The 21,283-nt window shown below is 55.8% G+C and overlaps 2 protein-coding genes across 3 annotated transcripts in view; one reads left to right on the plus strand and one right to left on the minus strand.

Annotated features, from left to right (window-relative positions):
* Nucleotides 1-2,717: 2,717 nt before the first annotated feature.
* SMAD7 (SMAD family member 7) overlaps nt 2,718-21,283 on the plus strand; it is a 29,449-nt gene continuing 10,883 nt past the window's right edge. The window contains exons 1-3 of one of the 2 annotated variants that reach the window (XM_080683739.1): nt 2,718-4,465; nt 5,750-5,803; nt 11,741-11,815. In XM_080683739.1, coding sequence (XP_080539865.1) covers nt 3,856-4,465; nt 5,750-5,803; nt 11,741-11,815 — 739 coding nt within the window. In that variant the 5' untranslated portion in view covers nt 2,718-3,855. The remainder of the gene's footprint in view (nt 4,466-5,749; nt 5,804-11,740; nt 11,816-21,283) is intronic. The other variant, XM_080683740.1, reaches the window with a different exon arrangement.
* On the minus strand, nt 2,731-3,805 carry LOC308255807 (uncharacterized protein; the record flags this gene model as incomplete). The annotated part of the gene is made up of 2 exons (XM_080683742.1): nt 2,731-3,266; nt 3,376-3,805. The coding sequence occupies 2 exons, from the start codon at nt 3,803-3,805 to the stop codon at nt 2,731-2,733; spliced, it is 966 nt and encodes a 321-aa protein (XP_080539868.1).

Below are 21,283 nucleotides of genomic sequence, written 5' to 3' on the forward strand. Positions count from 1 at the left end.
AGGCTTTCTGACTTCTAATCTGGTATTTTTTTTCCCCTCAGCTTTTCTAAGGTTATACATTTCCCAGACACCTCAAAATTCTCATTTATGCCTCTTCCGTCTTCCCTTGCCTATGCTGATGGGATCACCCACATCCAAACCCTTCCCTCATCCATTTTTCTCTTTTTCTCCTGGGCTTTCCAGGCTGCTACCTTTGCAGGTTGCTTCTTTAGAACATTACACAACCCTAGCTGGTTTGGCTCAATGGATAGAGCATCCGCCTGCCAACTGAAGGGTCCCAGGTTCGATTCCGGCCAAGGGCACATGCCTGGGTTGTGGGCTCCGTCCCCAGTAGGGGGCGCGCAGGAGGCAGCCAATCAATGATTCTCATCATTGATGTTTCTATCTCTCTATCCCTTTCCCCATCCCTTCCTCTCTGAAATCAATAAAAATATATTTAAAAAAATAGAACTGTTACACACACAGTCTCTTTTCAGTAAGCAACATTTTTATTACAAAATTACGAACTTATACAATTGCAGTCTATGTGGCCTTACAAAGTAACGTATAGAATGCCAGCTTCTTTGCCATGCTACAATGTTTCTGCACTTGTTACCTCCGTGTAGTGGAGACCCCCTTGCTTGGAGATGATTATGTAATCAATGTTCCTGATTTTCTCTCATATTTATATCTCCAAAGGTGCTTTTGGTGGGTTTGGGGTGTGAGGTCCAAATGCCCCTTTAAGTCCTATCCACTATGTTGATTCCTATATATTTATTGAGCATCTATTGCATGTCAGACATCTGTAAATTGCTGGAGGAGAGTGGGGCTGAGCTGTAACGCTAAGAGTCACTTGTGCTTTTTCCTTTTACGAATGTATAATTTAGCTGGGAACATGAAAATAGTACAGCTCACCTTTCCTAAAGATCCCTTAAACTCCCCAATGAGTTTCATTGTCCTCCTGGTCTCACAATTCTAAATGACATAAAAAAATCTTATTTCATGAAATAAGATGTGAAGTTAGATCACCATGCCAACTAGTTGCCTCGTTAATACTGATGCCTATATATTTAAATCAGTACGTTTCTCAGTACCATCTGCTTTCACAAACTAAACGCTTCTGGTCCTTTGCCCTACCAGTACTTTACCCATTTCCATGCGGTAATCTGTCAGCGGGTCTAGGCTTCCCCCAAACCTGGGGTCAGGGGATAAACTCTCTGACCCTAAGCACCTTGAAAGCTACAGGGCCAAAGAGGGTGCCGAAACAGCCCCACATGCATATGCATGTCCTGGGCAGGTCTGCTCCAAAGGTAACCTTCCCGCGCCGGGAGGCGGGGTGACTGAGGTCTTCCGGGCTCCAGAGGAAACCTGCCGGCGGCGGGCGTGCGAGCCCCTCCCGCTCCCCTTCTCTCGCCTGAATGCTGCCCTTCGCAGCTCGTCAACCAGCCAAATGCATTCCAGAGCTGTGCACAAGACACACTTCTCCAAGCAGTCCTAGAAACCCGAGCTCGGAGCGGGAGAGGGCGGGAGGGAGCGCGCGCCCGCCGCTGAGGTCACATTCGCGCCGCCTCCCCGCCCTCGGCGGCCCGGCTGTTCCCTCCAGCGCACACCTCCCAGGGCCTCGGTCCAGTCCAGTGTAAATGTCTTTTAAACCGAGACAGCGCTCTCCTCCCCCTTCCCTCCCGCGAGGCCAAGGGATCTGCTGCCAGGGCCTTTAAAACAAAACGAATGAATGAAGCGCTAGGGCAAGCGCGCGGGACAGCCACCGCGAAGCTCCACGGGCTGGGTCTCAATCGGGCCACCGACCGGCTCGTTCGGCTCCAAAACTCGTCTGCGAAGCCCGCTGGGTGCCCTCGGGGCTTCCCATTTCCCCTCTGATCCGGCCAGAGCTCAGTCGACTCTGGGAGCTTCTTTGCTCCCCACCTTTATTAGCACCCCCCACCAAGGTTCCCCTCTCTGCAAACCCCGGAGGGGGTGGCGGTGGCGGGGGGGTGGTGGGGGGCGGGGGGAAGAAATAGCTTTTAGAAACCCGATCTGTTGTTTGCGAAACACAATCGCTTTTTTTTTTTTTTAAAGCGACAGGGTGTCTAGACGGCCACGTGACGAGGCCGGAGCCGGGCGCGCCACTGCGCAGTGGAACCAGCAGAGCAGAGGGCCCGCGGGGGGTGGGGGGGAGGGAGGCGGCGGCGGCTGGGGGCGGGGGAGGGAAGGGGGAGGAAGGAGGAGGGAAGGGGGCGGGGGCGGGAGGCCTTGCGGGAGGCGACGAGCCTGGGGCACACTCACTCGCTAGCACGGCGCGCGGAGGATCCTGTCCCCGAGCCGCGCCAGCCGAGCCAGCCGGGCGCCTTGCTCGGTCCGCTCACCGCGCGGAGAGAGCTGCTCCAGACAGAGCCAGCCCGCCGGCGCCGAGCTGCCGAGAGCCCGGTCCCAGAGCCCCTGAGTGCGGCGCGGCGAGCCCCCGGCGGCGGCAGAAGGACCCGAGCGCCAGGAGAGGGCGGACGGGGGACAAGGAGGCTCCCGGCGCGACGAGGAGACTCTCAGAGGAGGAGGCGGCGTGAGGACACCGGGGCCTCCTGCCGCCGCAGCCGGGTTGAGGCGAGCAGCCCATACCGAGAGCTTGGCGGCCAGCAGCGGCCAGGGGAGGGGGCGCCGGCGGCCCCCGCACTAGCCAGCAGCTTGCACCCAGGAGGGCGAGAGCGCGCGACCCGCCAGGGCCCCGCTGCTGCCGCCGCGCCGCCCTCCCCCGCGCTGTCAGCCCCGCCGGGCGCTGCCGCCGCAGCATCTTTTGCCTCTGCGCCCCCGCCAGCCCCGAGGAAGTCCCCGCCGAGGACCAGAGCTCCTGGGAGCGAAGGAGGAAAGACCAGAGACTCCCCTAAAACACCCAGACGCGGAGGATTGGAGGAGCCTAGCCAAAGCTTTCTGTGGATTAAAAAGATACACGATTTTTTTTTTTTTTTTTTTTTTTTTTGCCAGAAGAAAAGGAGAGGAAGACCAGCGGGGATCTGCAAGGAAAAAGGGGAGATGTAACTCGTGGATACATTTTTTTCCACCCTTCAAACGTCTTGTTCTACTTTGTAAACATTTTCTTTTTTTTAAACCCCAGCTCAAGTCTGACGGCTCCAGATCTCCAGGGTGCGAGGAGGTGGTGGTGTTTTTCATTTTGGGCTTTGCATATTTGGTTATTAGATTCTGAGCCTTTATTTCGCCAGACATCTCATGCGGGGTGAAGTCCACTCGGCCCCCTCCTCCGAGTCTTCGTGTGCACGGAATTTGAGGAGATCCGGTTACTAAGGATATAGAGGAAAAAAATAAATCGCGTGCCTGCTTTTTTTTAAATTGCCTGCTTCTCCCCACCCCCAAATTAAGTTGCTTAGCAAGGGGGAAAGAGGCTTTTACCTCCCTCCTGCAGCTCAGCCGAACGCCTTCCGTTTTTTGCCCCCGCGGATCTTCCATGTAGGAAGCCGAGGCTGGCGAGCCCGACAGTCGGGAGCCGCTGCGGGGGGGCCTCTTTTTGGGGAGGCGCCGACCCCGGCAGGCTTCGCCGACCCCAGAGAAGCGGCGGCTGCGTTCCTCCGGGGTGCGCCGGGGCCCGAGAGCCGCGCTCGGCGCGGGCCGCGCGGGGTGGGGCAGCCGGAGCGCAGGCCCCCAAGCCCCGGCGGGCGCCTCCGGGCCCCCGCGCGCGCCCCGGCCTCCGGGAGACTGGCGCATGCCACGGAGCGCCCCTCGGGCCGTCGCCGCTCCTGCCCGGGCCCCTGCTGCTGCTGTTGTCGCCTGCGCCTGCTGCCCCAACTCGGCGCCCGACTTCTTCATGGTGTGCGGAGGTCATGTTCGCTCCTTAGCCGGCAAACGACTTTTCTCCTTGCCTCCTCGCCCCGCATGTTCAGGACCAAACGATCTGCGCTCGTCCGGCGTCTCTGGAGGAGCCGTGCGCCCGGCGGCGAGGACGAGGAGGAGGGCGCGGGGGGAGGTGGAGGAGGAGGCGAGCTGCGGGGAGAAGGGACGACGGACGGACGGGCACATGGGGCCGGTGGCAGCGGCGCAGGCAGGGCTGGCTGCTGCCTGGGCAAGGCGGTCCGAGGTGCCAAAGGTCACCATCCCCACCCCCCAGCCGCGGGCACCGGTGCGGCCGGGTGCGCCGAGGCGGATCTGAAGGCACTCACACACTCGGTGCTCAAGAAACTGAAGGAACGGCAGCTGGAGCTGCTGCTCCAGGCCGTGGAGTCCCGCGGCGGTACGCGCACCGCGTGCCTCTTGCTGCCCGGCCGCCTGGACTGCAGGCTGGGCCTGGGGGCGCCCGCCGGCTCGCAGCCCGCCCAGTCGCCCTCGTCCTATTCGCTCCCCCTCCTGCTGTGCAAAGTGTTCAGGTGGCCGGATCTCAGGCATTCCTCGGAAGTCAAGAGGCTGTGTTGCTGTGAATCTTACGGGAAGATCAACCCCGAGCTGGTGTGCTGCAACCCCCATCACCTTAGTCGACTCTGCGAACTAGGTAAGAAGTTGTTGGGCGCCCACCCGCTCCCCCTGGGCTGCAGTGATGGAGGAAAAGCCCCCGTGGGCTGTGTGTGTGGAGCCACCGCTCCGGAGGGGAGTGCCCAGCCCTTCCTGGTAGGAGACCTGGGGACGAGTGAAGAAGGGACAGGGACACTGGAGGGCGTTCCCGGGGGTTCCCTTACAGATGTTTCTCCTATGCTGTGCCCATGGCGGCGGTGGCACTGCTGGTGCTGCACACGCTGCAGAAGGCGGTTAGACATTAGACGTCCTCACTTCCGGATCAGCTAAGGGGTGCAGAGAGGGGTCACGCCTCCCCCGCACCCGGAAAGGCGTTGAGGTGTGTGGCCGAGTTGGATTTGGTCCAAGCCCGCCAAGGAAGGCTGGGAGAAGCGAGCTGTAAAGGCTGGCAAGTCTCTGCTCCTTGAGTCAATACGAGAGTCACTCGGGCTCAGTGGCCCGCATACTGCCCTGGCCGCGCAGCTTTAGGAATTTGGGGGCAAAGAGGGTTAGGATGGGAGGCCGAACCTTCACAACTCTACCCTCCACTCTGCCAGCCCAGGGTGATAGAGAACGAGGAGTCGGAAGTTGGTTGCTCCCTGCTTTCCTTCCTTCCCGCCCCAGAAAGCACAGCACTCACTGTAGGGGTGGTCTTGCCGGCTCCTCCGGACGCGGCCCCTTGCAGCGCTGGGCCTGGACTGAGACCCCCGCCGCCGCCTCTTTATCCGCTCGGCCTCCTCCACTGCTTCCCTTTCTTCTGGGTCTAGGTGCAGGGTGGGGGAAGGGTGCGCCCCGGTGCCACAACAGATCCTCCTAAGTTCACCAGCGCACTTGGGGTGTCTCTGGGGTGGGCTGGGAAAGGGCAGCCGGGTGCTCCCCGCGCGGGTGCCTCCCGGAGCGGCAGGGGGGGGGGGCGGAGCGGGGGTGGGTGTCGGGCGGTGGGAGTTGGGTCTGAAGTTCGGGGACTGGGAGGGGGGCCTCTGTCGGCCCCCGCCCTGGGAACTGAAGTGCGCGGCCCGCGGAGCCGCGGCGGATCGGGGGTTTTGGAGCGAGCGCCGCGGTGGCGTCCGCAGACGCGGAGGAGCGGAGCCCGCGGCTGGCGCCAGGCGGCCTCTTTTGTTTATCTGACAGCTAAATATCAAGGCAATCACCGCCTCGCGGCCCTGCCTCCAACCCCCACAGCTAAGACAAACAGTTGGGCTAAAAGAATGCCTCTGTTATCATAAGTTTTTATCTCTGGTTCTCATGGCTCGGCACTTATTTTCTCTTACTTTCTTAATTCCAGAGTCTCCTCCTCCTCCTTACTCCAGATACCCGATGGATTTTCTCAAACCAACTGGTGAGTAGATGATTTTAAAAATATCCTTCCTCTCTGAAGTTAGACACAGAGCCTCTAGAATGCGGGTTTTTATGTCCTGGCAGCGGCTTGGGGAGGTGCTGGGGTTGCCTGGAGGTGGTTATACGTTTCCTGTGTTGTTGGAAGTTTGGATTTTTGTTTTTGTTGTGGCTGGAGATGATATGTATGCGTATGTATATCATATACACATTATGTAGATAGTATGTATATAATATATGTAAGTTTCTTAGATGTGCTTTACAATTTGTTCTTTTTTTCATGTATTTGCACCGGGACTGAAATTGGCTCAGGTTTAACACGTGGAATTTGATCCACGCACAAGTGTCTTGGGAGCCAAAGAGGACAGGTTGATGGGAAAATTTGGAGGCTCTGTGAGTGCCAGTGGAGTCAGTGGGAAGCATGGATAATTCGGTGGAAGGGAGGGCAGTTGGAAAAGGGGCAGAGACGACTTGTTGGGAGTAAAAGGTTAGAAGAGTTAAGAAGCCAAGACACAACCACCCTCGTGGGTTTCCTCTCCTCCCTCCCCGGCAAGTCAGCACTCCTCCCGGATTTTCTCAGAATTCTAGGTCGGGGCTATAAAAGTTTCTGGCATACTGTGCCTGCCTGTTGCTTTGTCACCGGGTGGCATGGGGCCAGGGCAAAAACTCACTGGAGACTGGCACCAGCTCTGTTGTGATTGTCTGCATTCAACTCCTGGCTGGCAGTGCAGGACTCACCCTATGGAGCTGATATTCCCCAGGGGAGGGGGGGGGGTCAGCAAGGCAGGCTGTGGGGGTGACAACCGGGTGGCCCCTGTGTCCAGGAGCTCCTTCTTACCCAGGGAGGTTCATCAGCTGAAGAGCAGTGATTGTAACTTTGAAACCTGGTGCCCTGTGCACTGGATGCCTGGAAAATAGAATGTTATTTTTTGCCAAGGTTCTGAGAAAAGTGAAGGGTTGGGCCTCATTTCGCTCTTGGAGTTCTACAAGTCCTTGGCCTCCTGAGTTTTGCCTGTTGGGCTTTCCCCCCACTAATTAAAAGTTTTGCTGGGGCGTTGTCATAAATTAAATACTTTAATGAACGGTGTAACCGAAGCCCGCAGCCCTCCCGGGACTCCACGCTGCTCCCTCAAGTCGGGAAGGCGTTGCTGCTTGCCGAGTGCCTGTCTAATAAGTGGCCTGCAAAGCATGTGATATTTTGCTTTCGATTTACAAAACACCAGATAAATGGTCATTAATGAGGAGATAACCAGCTCTCTGTATTTGTAGCAAACGGTAACTGAAATTATCAAGCCCTGTTTTCTCAAAGAATAACTTTGACGGGGTTTTTGGCTTCAAGACTCAAGAATTCTTTCTTGAGGTTAGTGCTCCAAAGGCCACTTCTGTCCTGTTTTTGTTTTTTCTTCCATAGTCTTCAAATTTGGAGGTTTTCCCCAAAAGAGAGACAGACCAATCACCTTGACCCTCTCCCCCCCCCCCCCGGGGTAAAATATCCCCAGAAACCTACACCCCTAGAAGAAAAGGGTTGCATTCTCTCGCGTTTCCTGCAGAGATACCGGAATAAGCCTGCTCACCGGATTTAAGCGGCCATCCTGCCAGGCCAGGAGTTTTCAGTGAGTGGAGTGATATATTTATTCATTAGCAAGTGTTGACATTAGGTAGCAAAATGTGTGTAAACAGAGAAGCCACAAAGACAGGAATGTGCCATTTCCAAGGGGGAGAAAAGTTCTGCAGATCAGCCAATAGGAAGTGATTAACCTGCCAATCGGAAACGCAAACAGCTGGTTACTCACCCAAAACGCTTTGTTTAAAATAAAACCAAAAAAAAGAAAGAAAAAGAAATGAAGGAAAGGCGGTGATGTTTAAGGACATAGAGTGTGGTAAGGGGAAAGGCCCCCCCCCCCCCCCCCCAGCACATGGAAGGGGCTGGGGCTGGTTTTGCTGGCTACCAGGGCCAGGGGTGATGAGGTCAGATCCATAGATGGGAGGCTGCCCCAGGTTTTTCTCCGAATGTGCGAGAAGAATATTTGGCTGGGGAACTTAGATCTGCCACTTACATGCATTCTTTTTTACTTTTAAAATAGATTTCAGAGAGGAAGGGAGTGGGAGAGAGAGAAACATCAGTGATGAGAGAGAATCATTGATCGGCTGCCTCCTGCACACTCCACACTGGACCTGCAACCCGGGCATGTGCCCTGACCGGAAAGCGAACCCTGACCTCCTGGTCATAGGCTCACGCTCAACCACTGAGCCCCGCCGGCTGGGCTGCCGCTTACATTAAGTTTCTAAGCTCTGGGTGGAATTTTTGGCCTTGGGTTCCTAGGTGAGAACCAATGGACAGCTGTTAAAATCTTAACCATTGCACAACTGAGGGAATCCCTTCCGTGAAGTCTCCAACTTGGGAAGAGGCAGTGGGAAGGGGGCTGGGTCCTGAGCCTGCAGCCTTTGGAGGGACTCAGGGCTAACAGCCACGCTCCGTTGTGCTGTGGTTCACTGCCCCCTCTGTGAGGGCCTGACATTTGTTGACCTGGGTGCCAGGCGGTCCCGAGCCAGCAGCATTTTCTGGGAAGGAGCAGGGTGGCTGTGTGCCCTGCGGCAGTCAGAAGTTAGGAAGACCCCCTCCTTCCCTCATTGAGCAAGGGGTAAGGGCATGGTGTTTGCACTTAGATCTCACTTCATGGAGGGGGTTGCTCTGCAGGCTCTGCTCCTTGTGCCCCATGGTTTGAAGAATGGCTGGGGACGGGGGCTGTTGCTGGGTGTGAGGCCCAGGTAGCTAGTGTTCATTGGCAGATGGAGCCTCCAAAGTCTAGTTGAAAAGTTAGAGACCTAGCCTGCCTTTACCTGCTAATTCAGCCTGCTCTGACCTTTTCCAGGCCTCTTTATAAATCCAGATGGTCAAAGAGTTGCCATTCATTTGCTCAGTTTTTGGTTCGTTCATTCATTCTGTAGGCCTGACGATGCGCCTGCCTAAAAACCGGGATGCTTCCAGTGCAGTAGATTGTCCTTCTGTGACCAGGGTTATGGATTGGGGCAGAGCTGGGACAGTCGGTGTTTAGTGGTGGTGGTGATGGCAGTGGGTCCTCTGTCCTGGACAGCATTTAGGAAACTTGGAACTAAGTTGACAAGGCTATCCTGGCTCTGGAACCATTCCCTCGGTGAGGGGCGTGGGACCCCAGCTTCCTCCCCTTGTACTCCTCCACCGATCGGATCCCCAGGCTTGCATCTAGGACAGTGACTGGTGGTCCTTGGGCCACGTGGTCTGTGAGGTCCGAAAGGTTGGTGACCGCTGTTCTAGGACTCTCGCTGCTGGGAGAGTGAGGGACCTCGCACAGGCCCCACACTTGCTGGGTGCTTGGTAATGTTTAGGCTCTAGGAGTGTGTGCCAGCCTGGGCTCTGGGGAGTGGGCATCACCGGCCACAGCGGAGCCCCTGACTGCAGCTGTTCTCTGGCGGAGCGATGGAGGTGGGCTGCCTTGACCTCACTTGATAAGCCTGGCTGGCAGTAGCTTGGGGCCAGTGGGGATGCGGAAGCCTCTTAGCCTGCCTACCTGCAGGGGGGAGCGAGGGCTCTGGTGGCCTGGGGAGGGAGCGTTTGGGACAGGTGCTGAACCCTTGGGGATGGCCCAGCGCCCCGGGTGGTCCCTTACGCTAGTCAGTGACACCTCAGTTTACCTGGGTGCCAGTCGAACAGGTATACTTTGCTACTTCACAGGGGTGGTAGGGAGGCCTAATTAATGTTTGTAAATCCCTCCTGAGATCAAAGACTCTGCAGAAGGGCAGAGCCCCATTTCATAAAAAACGCTTGTGGTTGCCAGTGCGGAGCTGGCTTACCTTTGATCTGAGGCAGGCCGACACCCTGAATGTGGTCCCGGCTCTGCTCTGAGAGGCCGGGCCCTTCCTTTGAAACACACCTTGCCCTGGGATTCAGCCAGCCAAGACTGGGTGGGGGGAGCGGAGCGGAGCGCCCTGGATAAGTCATCATGGTTGATGTGGGCGTGTCTTCCATTTGGGGGTAGGTAGCAGCCAACCTGTAGAACATGTGAAAGACCATCAAAGTAGCTTAGAAAGTGCAGGGGACACACCATGTAACAAGCAACTCCGTTTCCTGCCCTCCCCCATTGTTTTCCATGTGATTAAGTGTATCCTGTAAAACCGAATATTCCTGTTAGGAATTGTACTTTACACTGATACACAGTCTCTCTCTTCCCTGCCTCCCGCCGCTCCTCGTTCCCCCCCTCTCCGGGTTAAAGAGAGTTCTTGAGAAGTTGTTTTTCCAGCCTGAGAGAAGGCCACAGAATGGTGGAGAGGGAGTAGAGAGAACAGAGGGGCGGGTAAGCAGCAGAAACCCAGAGGTGCTTGGGGGTTACCTGTAGGCCCCCTACCTCCCTTTATCAGGTCACGGAAACAGCTGCGGGGCTAGTAAAAGGCTCCCATGGGCTACTGGCCTCCAGACTGCTCTTTTGCTTGGTTTCCTATGGACCAAGTGGTTCCAGTGGGAAACGGTAACGGACATCCCGGTACCTCCTGCTAGTGGCCGGGGGCTGGGGACTGGCACCTGCAACATCCACCCTGGTGTGGTGCTTGCTGCCAAGCCTGGCAGCCCCTTCTCTGAGCCAGCCTTTCTCGCTGGATTTCAGTAAGACAGGGTTGGTGTAGTTTTGTTTCCTGGGACTAATTAGTTCTGATTCGTGGGCATTATTTTATTTTATTTTATTTTATTTTATTTTATTTTATTTTAATTGCTTGGAGGGAAGTTGGTAAGTCAGTTTCTCAGCTCAGTTTGTCCTTATCCTCATTGACTTGCAGGTCACTGGGGCTAGTACCTGAGGGTTCAAAGACGTGAGGAGAAGCTTATAGGATAGTTAGCACAGTCAGGATCTGAAGGTGAAGGATCAGGTCCAGACAGCAGAAGGGAACTCCCAAGTGCTGGATGCCAGAAAGATGTTACAGGAAGTGAGGGCCGGGAGCCTTACAGGCCTGGGGGTTGCCCGGGAAGGTTTCCAGAGATGGGGAGTTTGGACTAGGCCTGGAAGCAGGCAGAGAGCATTTCCCCTCTGGCTGGGAGTCTTGCTGGGAATGTTCTGGGTCTTGATCTGGTGGTGGCTCTACACAGGTGTACGCATGAGTACAGGTCATGGAGTTGTACTTGAGAGATGGATTCTCTCCTGTATTTGTTGCCCCTCAGTTAAAAAGGAAAAAGAAGCCCTAACCGGTTTGGCTCAGTGGATAGAGCGTCGGCCTGCAGACTCAAGGGTCCCAGGTTCGATTCCGGTCAAGGGCATGTACCTTGGTTGCGGGCACATCCCCAGTAGGAGGTGTGCAGGAGGCAACTGATCGATGTTTCTCTCTCATCGATGTTTGACTCTTCGCCTCTTCCTTCCTTTCTCTAAAAAATGAATAAAATATATTAAAAAAAAAAAAAAGGAAAAAGAAGCCCCCCTGGAGCCCAACACCCGTCTTGAGAAAGTCCTAAGAACTGGGAAGTTTGTCTTGAAAAAGATGAGGGTGAGACATTGGACCATGGGGCTGGCGGACAGGTCCCTGGGTCCAGGCAAGGAGTGTCTGGGCTCCATGGCAAGAAGACAGCTGCCAGGGTTGAGAGTCGGAACCGGGGCCTCCTTTGACCTTGGGAACTACCTGGTTTCCTCAATGGGGGACTTGCAGTAACAGAGAAATTCCAGCCAGTCTGCCGATCGAGCCTGACTTGACTAATGATTAACTGGCCTTGGGAGCCCAGACGGGTGACAAGGTGCTGTGGTCTGTCTGATGATGGGCAGCGAGCCCTGAGCAGCCCATTCATAATCAGCCTCGTGGCTGGGAGTCAGCCGTTTGGAATGTGTGGTTTCTCTTTAATGCTGGTTAGAATGTGCTTAAAAATTAATCTTGGTGTTTTTATTTATTTGTGTATTTCTTTCTTTCTCTCCCCTTTTCAAATCCACAGCAGACTGTCCAGATGCTGTGCCTTCCTCCGCTGAAACAGGGGGAACGAATTATCTGGCCCCTGGGGGGCTTTCAGGTAAGACACCTTCTCGGGTTTTCCTGGCAAATTCCAAGACCTTGAAATTACTGGAGACGGAGGAAGGGGGGGTGGCCAGCCTTCTGTCACCCCAGCTGGTCTGGGATTCTCACTTTCCTGTGCATTAAACTGGATGTGATCTTGGTGTCACTGGGGCCCTTCAGCTCATCATTCTGAAGTCCCTGACACACCAGGACACAGGACTGCTCCATGGATGAGGAATGGGGTCCACCTGGGACTGGTGTTGTGCTGTGTTTTATGGTTGTTGTTAAGCAACTCCTGCTTGGGGGTGGGGGGGCTTCCACTTGGCGACTTCGTTGTCATTAGTTCACAGGTTTCAGCTCTTGTTTTTGCTCTTGTCCTTTCGACTTCGGGCGCCTCCAAGGGGATGGGTCCACTTTTCGGGAACTTGTTGAAGACAGATCCCAAGTGTAGGATGGGCGTTCAGAGTAGATGCCCTTGATGCTTCTCCCAAGTCCTAATTCCCCATCCAGCTCAGGGCCGGATGCTGTAGTGACAGGGTCTGGGCACTGAGACACAGGCACTAACACTGCTACCCAGGAGGGAGGGTTTTCCTTAGAGCTGGGGGTTATGGGATTGGATGGGGGGCGTTGGGTAGCCGGAGCATCATTGTCCCTGAGAGACGAGAAGAGAGTGATAAACTTGGAGAAACTCTCTAGCAATGTACCCGAGAGGCATTGCTGTTCTTTCCAAAGCCATTCTGTTTCCACCTGTCTTTCCCAGGATGCCCACCACTGGGTTTTCTAAAAACCAGCTACAGCAAGAGGAAAGTAACCTGGGGGAACATTCCAGCGGAGTCTGGGCATTTGTCCTTTCTTGCCTTTGTTTGGAGCACTGGCGTAGGACCATGGCAGCTCAGAGGGAAGCTGTAAGACTGTCTGTGGGAGGCTGTGGTGCATCCTCTCCTGTGAGGTGACTGACTGGTCAAGCGTCACTCAGGCCCAGGTCATCCCGGGCAGTCCCGCCCAGCGCCTCTCCAGGAATGGAGCTTGCGAGAGTGTCTTCAGGGAGACCTTGTTTGTTTTTATTTCTATGCAGTATATACTCAGTGTTATCTGAGACAGAAGGGATTGTTTACTCAAAGCTCCTAATGAAAACTGAGCAGGACAAAGAGGGACCCCCAGAGGGGAGGGGGCTTAGGCGGGGAGGGAGGATGGGGAGTGAGCCAGAGCTTGCAAGGAGGGGAGGCCCCGCGGCCACACGGGAACTGCATCTTTTCTGCTTTCTAAGGCTCGGAGAGTTCCTGAAAGAAAGAGAAAGAAGGCCAGGGGGAGGAAAGGGTCTGGGCAGAATAACTCAGGCTCTAACTCAGGATGCTGCTGTTAGATGGTTTCGTTTTTTAAATCCTGCGCATGCAGGAGGCACCCCAGCCCCTCTGAACCACATGAAGTGAGCAGGGGAAGTGGCAGCTTTGAAAGGGGCCTTGGGAAGGTTTGTCTGATTGATAACATCTTGTCTGTCTCCTCTGCTGGAGGAAGTGACGACACCTCGCTGTGCGCCCCATGGCTGAGCAGTGTGACCCACTAAACAGGACACCCCGCCGAGCCCCTTCTGAGATGGGTGGGCTTCTGCTCCCAAAAGCTTTTCCAGTTCTAGAAGGAAACGGGGGGGGGGAACAGTTATTAATCCTGCCCCCCACCCCCAATTACAACCAGTTAGATGAATGAGGAGCTGCTAGGAAGGCGTGCTTGCCTCTGAAAGGATCCCGTGGTTTAACAAAACTGCAAAGAGGAAAAAAAAAGGGGGGGCCCCAACATGAAAGAGCATTTGTTTTGAATTTTAGCCCTTGATTTACTAATTCCCAAGGCTTCAAAGTTTGAGCTCTTTCTTCTTTCCGTTTGGAGTTGGAGCAGTTTATTAATAATGTGCCGTGGGGGGAAATTGAAGAAATTGTGTTTTGGGTTGGTGCCAGCGGTTTGGGGGTGTCTGGAGGGGAGGTGATGGGCATGGAGAAAACCTAGGGTTACACCCTTTGCATCGAGAATGCCCCCCAAAAGATGATTGTACTGGCCGGGGGCCAGGGCAGAGGGTTTTGAAATGGAGACAGCCCAAACCTCCTCCTCTTCAAGAAGTTGATCTTTCCATGGGGGGTGGGGGGCAGGGCTGGGTGTGTCTGCCTTGCAGAGGATGAGGCCATTGGGGGCTGCGGTGGCTGCGGAGCCCAGGAGGGGGGCCCTGCTGGGCAGGGGAAGGGGTTAGCAGAGGCAGGAGGGTGAGAGCTTGCCTTGGGGATGGGGGAGGTGGGCATCAAGGTGCAAGCGGCGAAAGCGCCCACCAGGGTTGCCCCCTCCTTCCCCTCCTCCGCCTTGAAATAGCCTCTCTGAGTGTCTCTCTCACAGGCCCCGTGTGCTGTTTTCCTTCCTGTCCTGCCCTGGCCGAGAGCGGCCTTAATGAATGGGGCTCAGTTTAGGGTGGGCGGCAGGTCGGCAGCGGGAGCCAGGGCTTGATGCTCTTGGCACGGGAAGAAGGGAATGAAAAACAGCCGAATGTGAAAATGTGGGGCCTCGGCTGTGGGGGTGGGGCTCTGCTCAAAGGCATGCCCCTCCTGAAATGCAGGGTGATTCCAAGGCGGGCCCTTCCCTTTCCTGCGAGGAAGGGGAGAGGAAGGGGAGTGGGCGGCCGAGGCCCTGGGAGCTGGCCTGCTGGCTGCGGGTCGGAATTCCAGCCTCGCAGCGGGGCTGGCCGGGGACAGGCCGCGGCCTTCGGGCCTCGCAGCGAGCGCACCACCCCTGCACGCTTCCCGGTCTGGGAAAACGGCACATTTTTAGAAGGCTGGGCCTCGGTTCCAGGAGAGCGTACTTTCATTTCTGACAGCCAGCGCTCCAGACAGATGGATTGCTCTGCGCAGGGCCGGGTGGGCTGTGCGCGCATGCGCGCCAGCGTGCTGTGCCGCCGACCCCCAGCTAGGCGGGCCGGTGCGCAGACAGGTGCCCGCAGGTGGGTCTGGGACTGGCCTGGGCCCCTCTCACATGGGGTCGATGGGCTTCTTGAGCTTGTGCGCTTTGGGGGCAAGGGAGTGAGTGAGTGTGGGTTGGCCCTGCATTGTGACTTGTCGCCCGAGGACAGTGCCTTTTGAAAGGCACCTGACTCTACAACCCCAGAAAAACCCCAGAACCGGCCCTTGCTGCTGGGAGGTGTCCTGGCCTAGGAAGACCCCTCGGGGAGGAGAGGTCTGACCCTGACAGGAGCTTCTCGGTTCGGCTTGCTGTTGGCAATGGAGGGGATTGGAGCTTTCACTGTGTCCCTGGCGATTAAACGCATGTGCTAGACGCTGCCATCTCTACAGCTTCCATCTGTGGTTTCCAGGAGGGGGCTGTTATTGAGCGTGCCTGCTGTCCTGGTTTGCGGGAGGGCGAAAGAAACACCCTCTCTCTCCCTTGGAAGTTCCAGGTTATTCACCCATTCTCCAGCCGCCTCCTTTATCTATTGAAGTGCCTGGCGCGGGCTGGGCCTCACCCATGCAGACCTCCCCGGTGAGGGCAGGGAGTGGAGGCCAGCAACCACTTGTACTTGTTTAAACTTCCAAAGAGGTGGCCCTGTGGGCTTCATGGAGGGCGATGGGAAGCCATGGAGACTGAGTATCGAGGCCGTCTCTTGGCTGTGCCAAGTCCTGCTTATTGGAGAGACACTGTCCCACCATCCAAAGGGAGGCCGACTCCTTTGCTAGGTCTGAAGGCCCTTGTAGAGTTGTGTCTGAGTGATGGGAGTGTCCTTACTTCAGCAGCCGCTTCTGGAATCCTCCTTGATCCCTGCTGTCAAGAGGAGTCTTCAAAAATACCTGTATGATCTGAAAATTGGGTCCTGGCTCAGTCCAAGTAGCTTGGGAAAGCTTCCTCCATGTTTTAAGGAAATGTATTCAGCCGCATGTGAACAATTATGTATTGTCTGGGTTGGGATGGTGATGGCAAACGGGGCACCCGGGCGCCTGTGGCTGCGTTTTTGGTGTCTCCTTCCCCTGCCTGGGCACCAGCAGCCAGTGGTTGCACGGAGCTCTCCATTGCCAGGTGGGGGTGGGGTGGATTGAACTCATCCAAGTAGCCAAGAACATTAGGCTTGGAGGGATGAGTCAGATGGACCAGCACATGTGACCCTTCCCTACTCCCCAGGCCACAGTGAGAAGTGACCGTCTAATCTCTAGGGACCCAGTCCATATCTCGCTAAATGCCAGCATCGTGACTCAGGGCTAGGGCCCGCTCACCTGGGGCACACCCACCCCGGGAAGATCAGTCCTGGACAGCAGCTCGGGCTGTTGGCTGCGGCCCTGTGGAGAAGGGCTCACTGCTAAAACCCCTTTTGTCCCAGAAAGAATGAGGTTGACAGGCAGGCAGGGGTTAAATGCAGGGTGGCAGCATTGAAAGTCTGGGGCAGATTTGGGCTGCTGCCTCATGCATCCTGTTGTTGAGGCGGAACAGGCAACTGCGAAGGGGGAGAGGGTCAGGGGAGGGCTCGGTGTTGGTGTAGCTTTTGGCTATCGGCTAGCACACTGCCCCGCCCTCCCCCTCGGGCCTTTTCTTAGCAGAGCCTGGCTGGAGCTGGATTATACTGGAAGACCTGTGGGCCCTGGCTGGTTTGGTTCAGTGAATGGAATCTCCTGAACCCCAGTCTGTTTGTTGGTGGGGTGCTGGCATCCGTAGGTTTTGAAGGCAAGTTGGGGAACCCCAGGTGGAAGGGGTGGAAGGGTCTGTGTTCCTGTGGGGAGTTTCTTCGGTGGTGGAGCCGGTTTTCTGTGATTCTATACAGTGGCCTCCCCTTACCCGCCGTTTCACTTTCTGCGGGTCCAGTTTCCCAGAAATAAAGCAGTTCCTTAGTTTTATATTGCGCACCCTCTGAGTAGTGTGATGAAATCTCTCCATGAACCAGCCCTTTGTCTGGGGTCTCCACACTGTAGACGCTACCTAGTAGCCTCCCAGTGATCAGACCCACCCTTACTTTACTTCCTAATGGCCCTGAAGTGCACTGGTGAGAGGAGTGACGCTGGTGGTCAGAGTGGGCCACAGGGAGCCTACAGGGCTTCCTTAAAGTGAAAAGGTGACCGTTCTCAAATTACACCACCGTGAGAAGAGTGGTGAACGGTACAAGGCAGTTCGAGAGAGATCACATTCACGTAACTTGTATTACAGTATATTATTGTAATTGTTAATCTCTTACTGTACCTACGTTGTAAATTATACTATCACAGGTACGTCTGTCTAGTATATCTGGGGTTTGGTACTACCCGCGGTTTCAGGCATCCACTAGGGGTCTTGGAACGTCTCCCCCTCAGATAAGGGGGGGCCTACGGTATATGCTGCCGCAGTGAAGAAGATGAGTATCTAGCTTTTTGAGCCTCTTCCCAAATAAGGCTTTTGCTTGATTGTGGAAACGTGACGAGGTGTGTATTAACTTGTGCCTTCCTTCAGTAGCCTTTGACGTAGACGTGACCCATGGGGGCCAGGCTTTCCTTTTGGGATGATAAAAATATCCTGGAACTAGACAGTGGTGGTGCTGGTGGCGCCGTTCTGCGAACGCACGCAATGTCACTTTATGGTAAATTTCATGTTAGGGGTAGTTTGCCACAGTTTTAAAAAGGAGTGCCTTGTTGGTAGCTTTTAAGTACATGCAGATATTTAGATAATCAATAAAAAAAACCAGTGACTCTGCGGATAAAAATGGGGAGACTCCTGTTGGGTGCCTGGGATCCACTGTTGATAGACACTTGTTTCCAAAGCACCCCTGAGGTCTCCTGGGGTTGGGGTGTGCGTCGATGAGCCCAGCTCTCGGACTCAGTGTACCTGAAGGAGAGTTCCCTGTGGGGTGTTTTTTGAGCCTGGCCTTTCTGTATGGGAGGTGCCTGCACCGGTTCCCCACCAGCTCGAGGCAGAGGCCGTCTCCCAGAGCCTGGGGTCCCCCCGACCTCCCGCTGGCTGATCAGACCCCTCCTCTGGCCCTGCTGCCGGAGTCCCTGGTCCCCCTGGTCGGTGCGACATCCCTGCCCAGGTTCCAGGGCTGCGGAGGAGGCGGGAGGCGCGCCCGGGAGCCCTGCCTTTGTGCGAGCCTCGTGAGGATACTGTACGGCACGGCCGCCGCGAGGTCACCACTGGCCCTACCATCTTTCTCGCTCGTGTTGAATGGCCAGCCCCGAGCCTGGCTGCCTGCCTACTGTCACGGAGAGGCTTCCTCTCCGGGCTATTTTCAGCGGGAAGATATTATTAACTGCTGAGGCACAGCGCTGGATTTAGTGGCTAACACACCGAGAAAGCAACCATCACCTGGTTGTCGCAACGCCACCAAAACACGGTGGCTCATCTGGGGGACTTGGCTGCCTCGGGTCCCCTCCACTTCTCCCTCTGGGGACCCGGGCCGCCCTGGCCTCGTTCCTGGGGAAACGGATTGTAGACCCAGTCCCCGCTGAAGAGAGAATGAGGCTTTTTATTAAGCCTTCTCTTTCCCGGTGTAGAAAAGGATAGTGTTCATATTCCAAGGCGGGGAGATTTTGGGACAGGGACGGGGCACTGGGTGGAAAAAGAACTTTCTATAGAGTTCAGGACGGGGGTTTAAAACAGGGTAATAACTTTCACCTTGTAAGCGGACAGGAAACATTGGGACAAGACAGGAAATTGCATCATTCCTTTTATGAGAAGAACTCCAGAAAAAAGTTGTTCCTGAGAGGTAGTGGCCGGCCCTGTTCACCCCCTTCTTCCCTTCCAACCCCCACGAGAACTTTTAGGCCATTTCTTTTAAGAAAGAGGCTGTTTGAGAACTTTATGTTATTTTTATTATTTTAAAAAATATTTTACCAGAAGGGTCACCTTCAGTGGAAATGCGCGCTGCAGCCTCCGTTCCCGGCTCACTAAGGGATCTTTCAGGACTGGCAGCTTCCTTCCCCGGGCGGCGGGGCCAGGCCAGGCGGCCTTGGCTGCAAGCGAGTTTTGGTTTGGCTGTGCAGCCCTCCGCACCGAGCCCCACCCAGTGTCATTTGCTCTGTTTTAACTTGCAAAAAAAGAGAGAAAAAAAATCGTATGTATTTCATTTTGGTGGGGTTGGGTAGGCATTTCCTCATGCCCTCGGTCCTTCCACCCTGGGGTCTCCTTCCCCTAAATGGAGGTGCCTGGCATTGGCAGGTTGGAACTCAGGGCTGCCTTATTTTGAAGCCACTGAATTGCCCTCTACCCACATCCCCTCCCCCTGCACCCCAGCCCCCAGTTCCTTAACTCCTGAGACTGTTTCTAGGGCACCAGTGGGGAGAGGGGAGGAAATAGGCGGCAGAGTGTCCCTGGGACAGCCAAGCCCAGTAGCTGTGCTCTGCTCTAGGGGGAGGGAGCCCCGCCCCACGGTGGTGTGGACAAGGTGATGCTGACCCGGGTGTGAAAACAGTGTCCATGGACCCATCTCTCGGCTTCTAAGCCTGATGATGCCATTGTTCTAATGACCTGGGACAGCGCCCCACCTGTGCTGCCGAGAAGCTGGAGACCAGAAAGAAAGCCGTGCGCACGCATGTGTCTGTGTGTGTGTGTGTGTGTGTGTGTGTGTGTGTGTGGCCTGCTTGCTCCCCACTGCCCCCTCCCCCAGCTTTTTCCCTTAGCGTGCGGGGTTTTGTTTTCATAACACTACAAGAGCCCTGGGGTGTGTAAAAGCATTGTTGAACACTCAGTGAGGGTAACTTGTCCAAACAGAGCAGGGCGCCAAGGCAGACTGCTGTGGGCAGGTGGTGTGCCCACAGAGGTTGCCGGGCCGGCGCCTGGCGTGGAGACGCCTCTCAGGATCCTCTCCGCACAGCTGACTGGGAAGTCTCCGAGGGCAGGGGTTGCCCTCTTGCCTTCTCCACGGGGAGCCCAGGACAGGGCCTGGGCCTTTCTGGCTGACCCCTGCCTGGAAGGCACGGTTCCTCCCAGGGTGGGTTCACAGGTGTCTTCCTCTGTGGGTGTAAAGCTGGGCGGGCCGGCTGCTTTGAAGCCAGCGTGTCTCTGGTTCATTCATTTAGCAACTGTTTATTGAGCATCTGCTATGTGCCAGGCTCTCTGGGGTGTGGAGCTGCGGTTCTTGGGCCCTGATAGAACGGAGGGCGGCAGATGGGGTGGCTTCTCTGAAGGTGCCGTTGGGAGGGGACTGCTTCCCAGGCAATCTCTCCAGGACAGAAGGAGCCAGGTCCCATGGGGTTGGGGCCAGGCCTGGGGGTGCATGGATGGGCCCCTGGGGTGATGGAGCCCACAAGGCAGGCTGAGGGCTTCTGTCAACCCGTTTGTCTTCTGCTTCCATGGTGTGGTCTGTTGAGAGTTGATAACAACAAAGCTTGTGGATAAACAGAGGTCCGTCTCCTCCCTCCACACTTGTTGATTGTGAGGTTACAGCAGGAGGCACAGTTATAATCCAGACCCTGGCAGTGGCCTGAGTGTGCAGAGAGGGGACCAGCCGAGCACTGGCTCTGCCAGGGACACCTGGAAGGGTAGTGTCCTGGCAGCCACAGGGGAGGCGGGATGTCTGGAAAGCCTGGGAGTTTGACTTCCCTTTCAAACCCGGTGGGCTTGGTTCTCAGGGAGAGCACCTGGGGTGCACCTGCGCTTTCTAATTTGAAATCTGATGGTCAGGCGCATGTCAGGTCCCAGCCCGGGTGTGAGGCCTTGGCCTGCCTTGCGGGGAGGGGTTGCACGGAGTCATCTAATACTCAATTACCAAGGTGTTTCATTTTCACACTCATCCTGCGGGTCCCTTCCCTGGGGGCTGACTCATGCTAATTTAATTAATCTTGCTTCTCGGTGGAGCCCGATGGCCTGTGGCTGGGAGAGCTGTTGGGGCCTGGAGTTAGATCCAGGGCAGAAAGGGCAGGATGCATGTCACCTCCAGTTTCATCCTGCAAAGGGGGGGTTCCCGCCCTTCAGGCAGAAGACAGCTGGACACCCAGGCCAGGGGGTGTTGGTGGCTCTTGTCTGTTCATTTCTGTTTTCCTTTTTGCTTTCTAACGTGGCTAGTCGCTTCATAGGAACCAAAACCTACGACGCCAAGAAAGGGCTGGGCTCTGCTGTCAGTAGTCACACCCCGGAGGTTAAATTGTCTCCAACCACCCACCTGTCCCACCTCCCACCACGACCAGTCACCTAATGAAGTTGGGAGTGTGTCCTACCCCAGTCAGCGGCGAGGTGAGCTTGTGAGGCTGGGAAAGGGTCATGAACCCCACCCCGGAGCACTTGGGGACCTTGTGGGTCTCACGCTGCCCCTGCCCCGTAGCCAGCATGGTCCCTTCCCCCCATTAATGAGTAACCCAGAGGGAAAAGCTTTAAAAGTTGAGTTCTTCTGTGATTTGGGGTGCACAATACAGTTCCCTCACTCCAACTTGGTGGGGTCTCAATGAAAACCCGCTGGGGATGAGGCCTGGAGTAGGCGGCCTGCAAAGATTCAAGCCTCCCCCCATCCATGTTAGCTGGAGGCCCGGTCCAGGGCCTTAGAGAGAGTTAGAATGGGAAGGAAAGCAAG

Source organism: Plecotus auritus (genome assembly GCF_963455305.1).
Source record: "Plecotus auritus genome assembly, chromosome: 8".
In the NCBI taxonomy this organism is placed as follows: Eukaryota; Metazoa; Chordata; class Mammalia; order Chiroptera; family Vespertilionidae; genus Plecotus; species Plecotus auritus.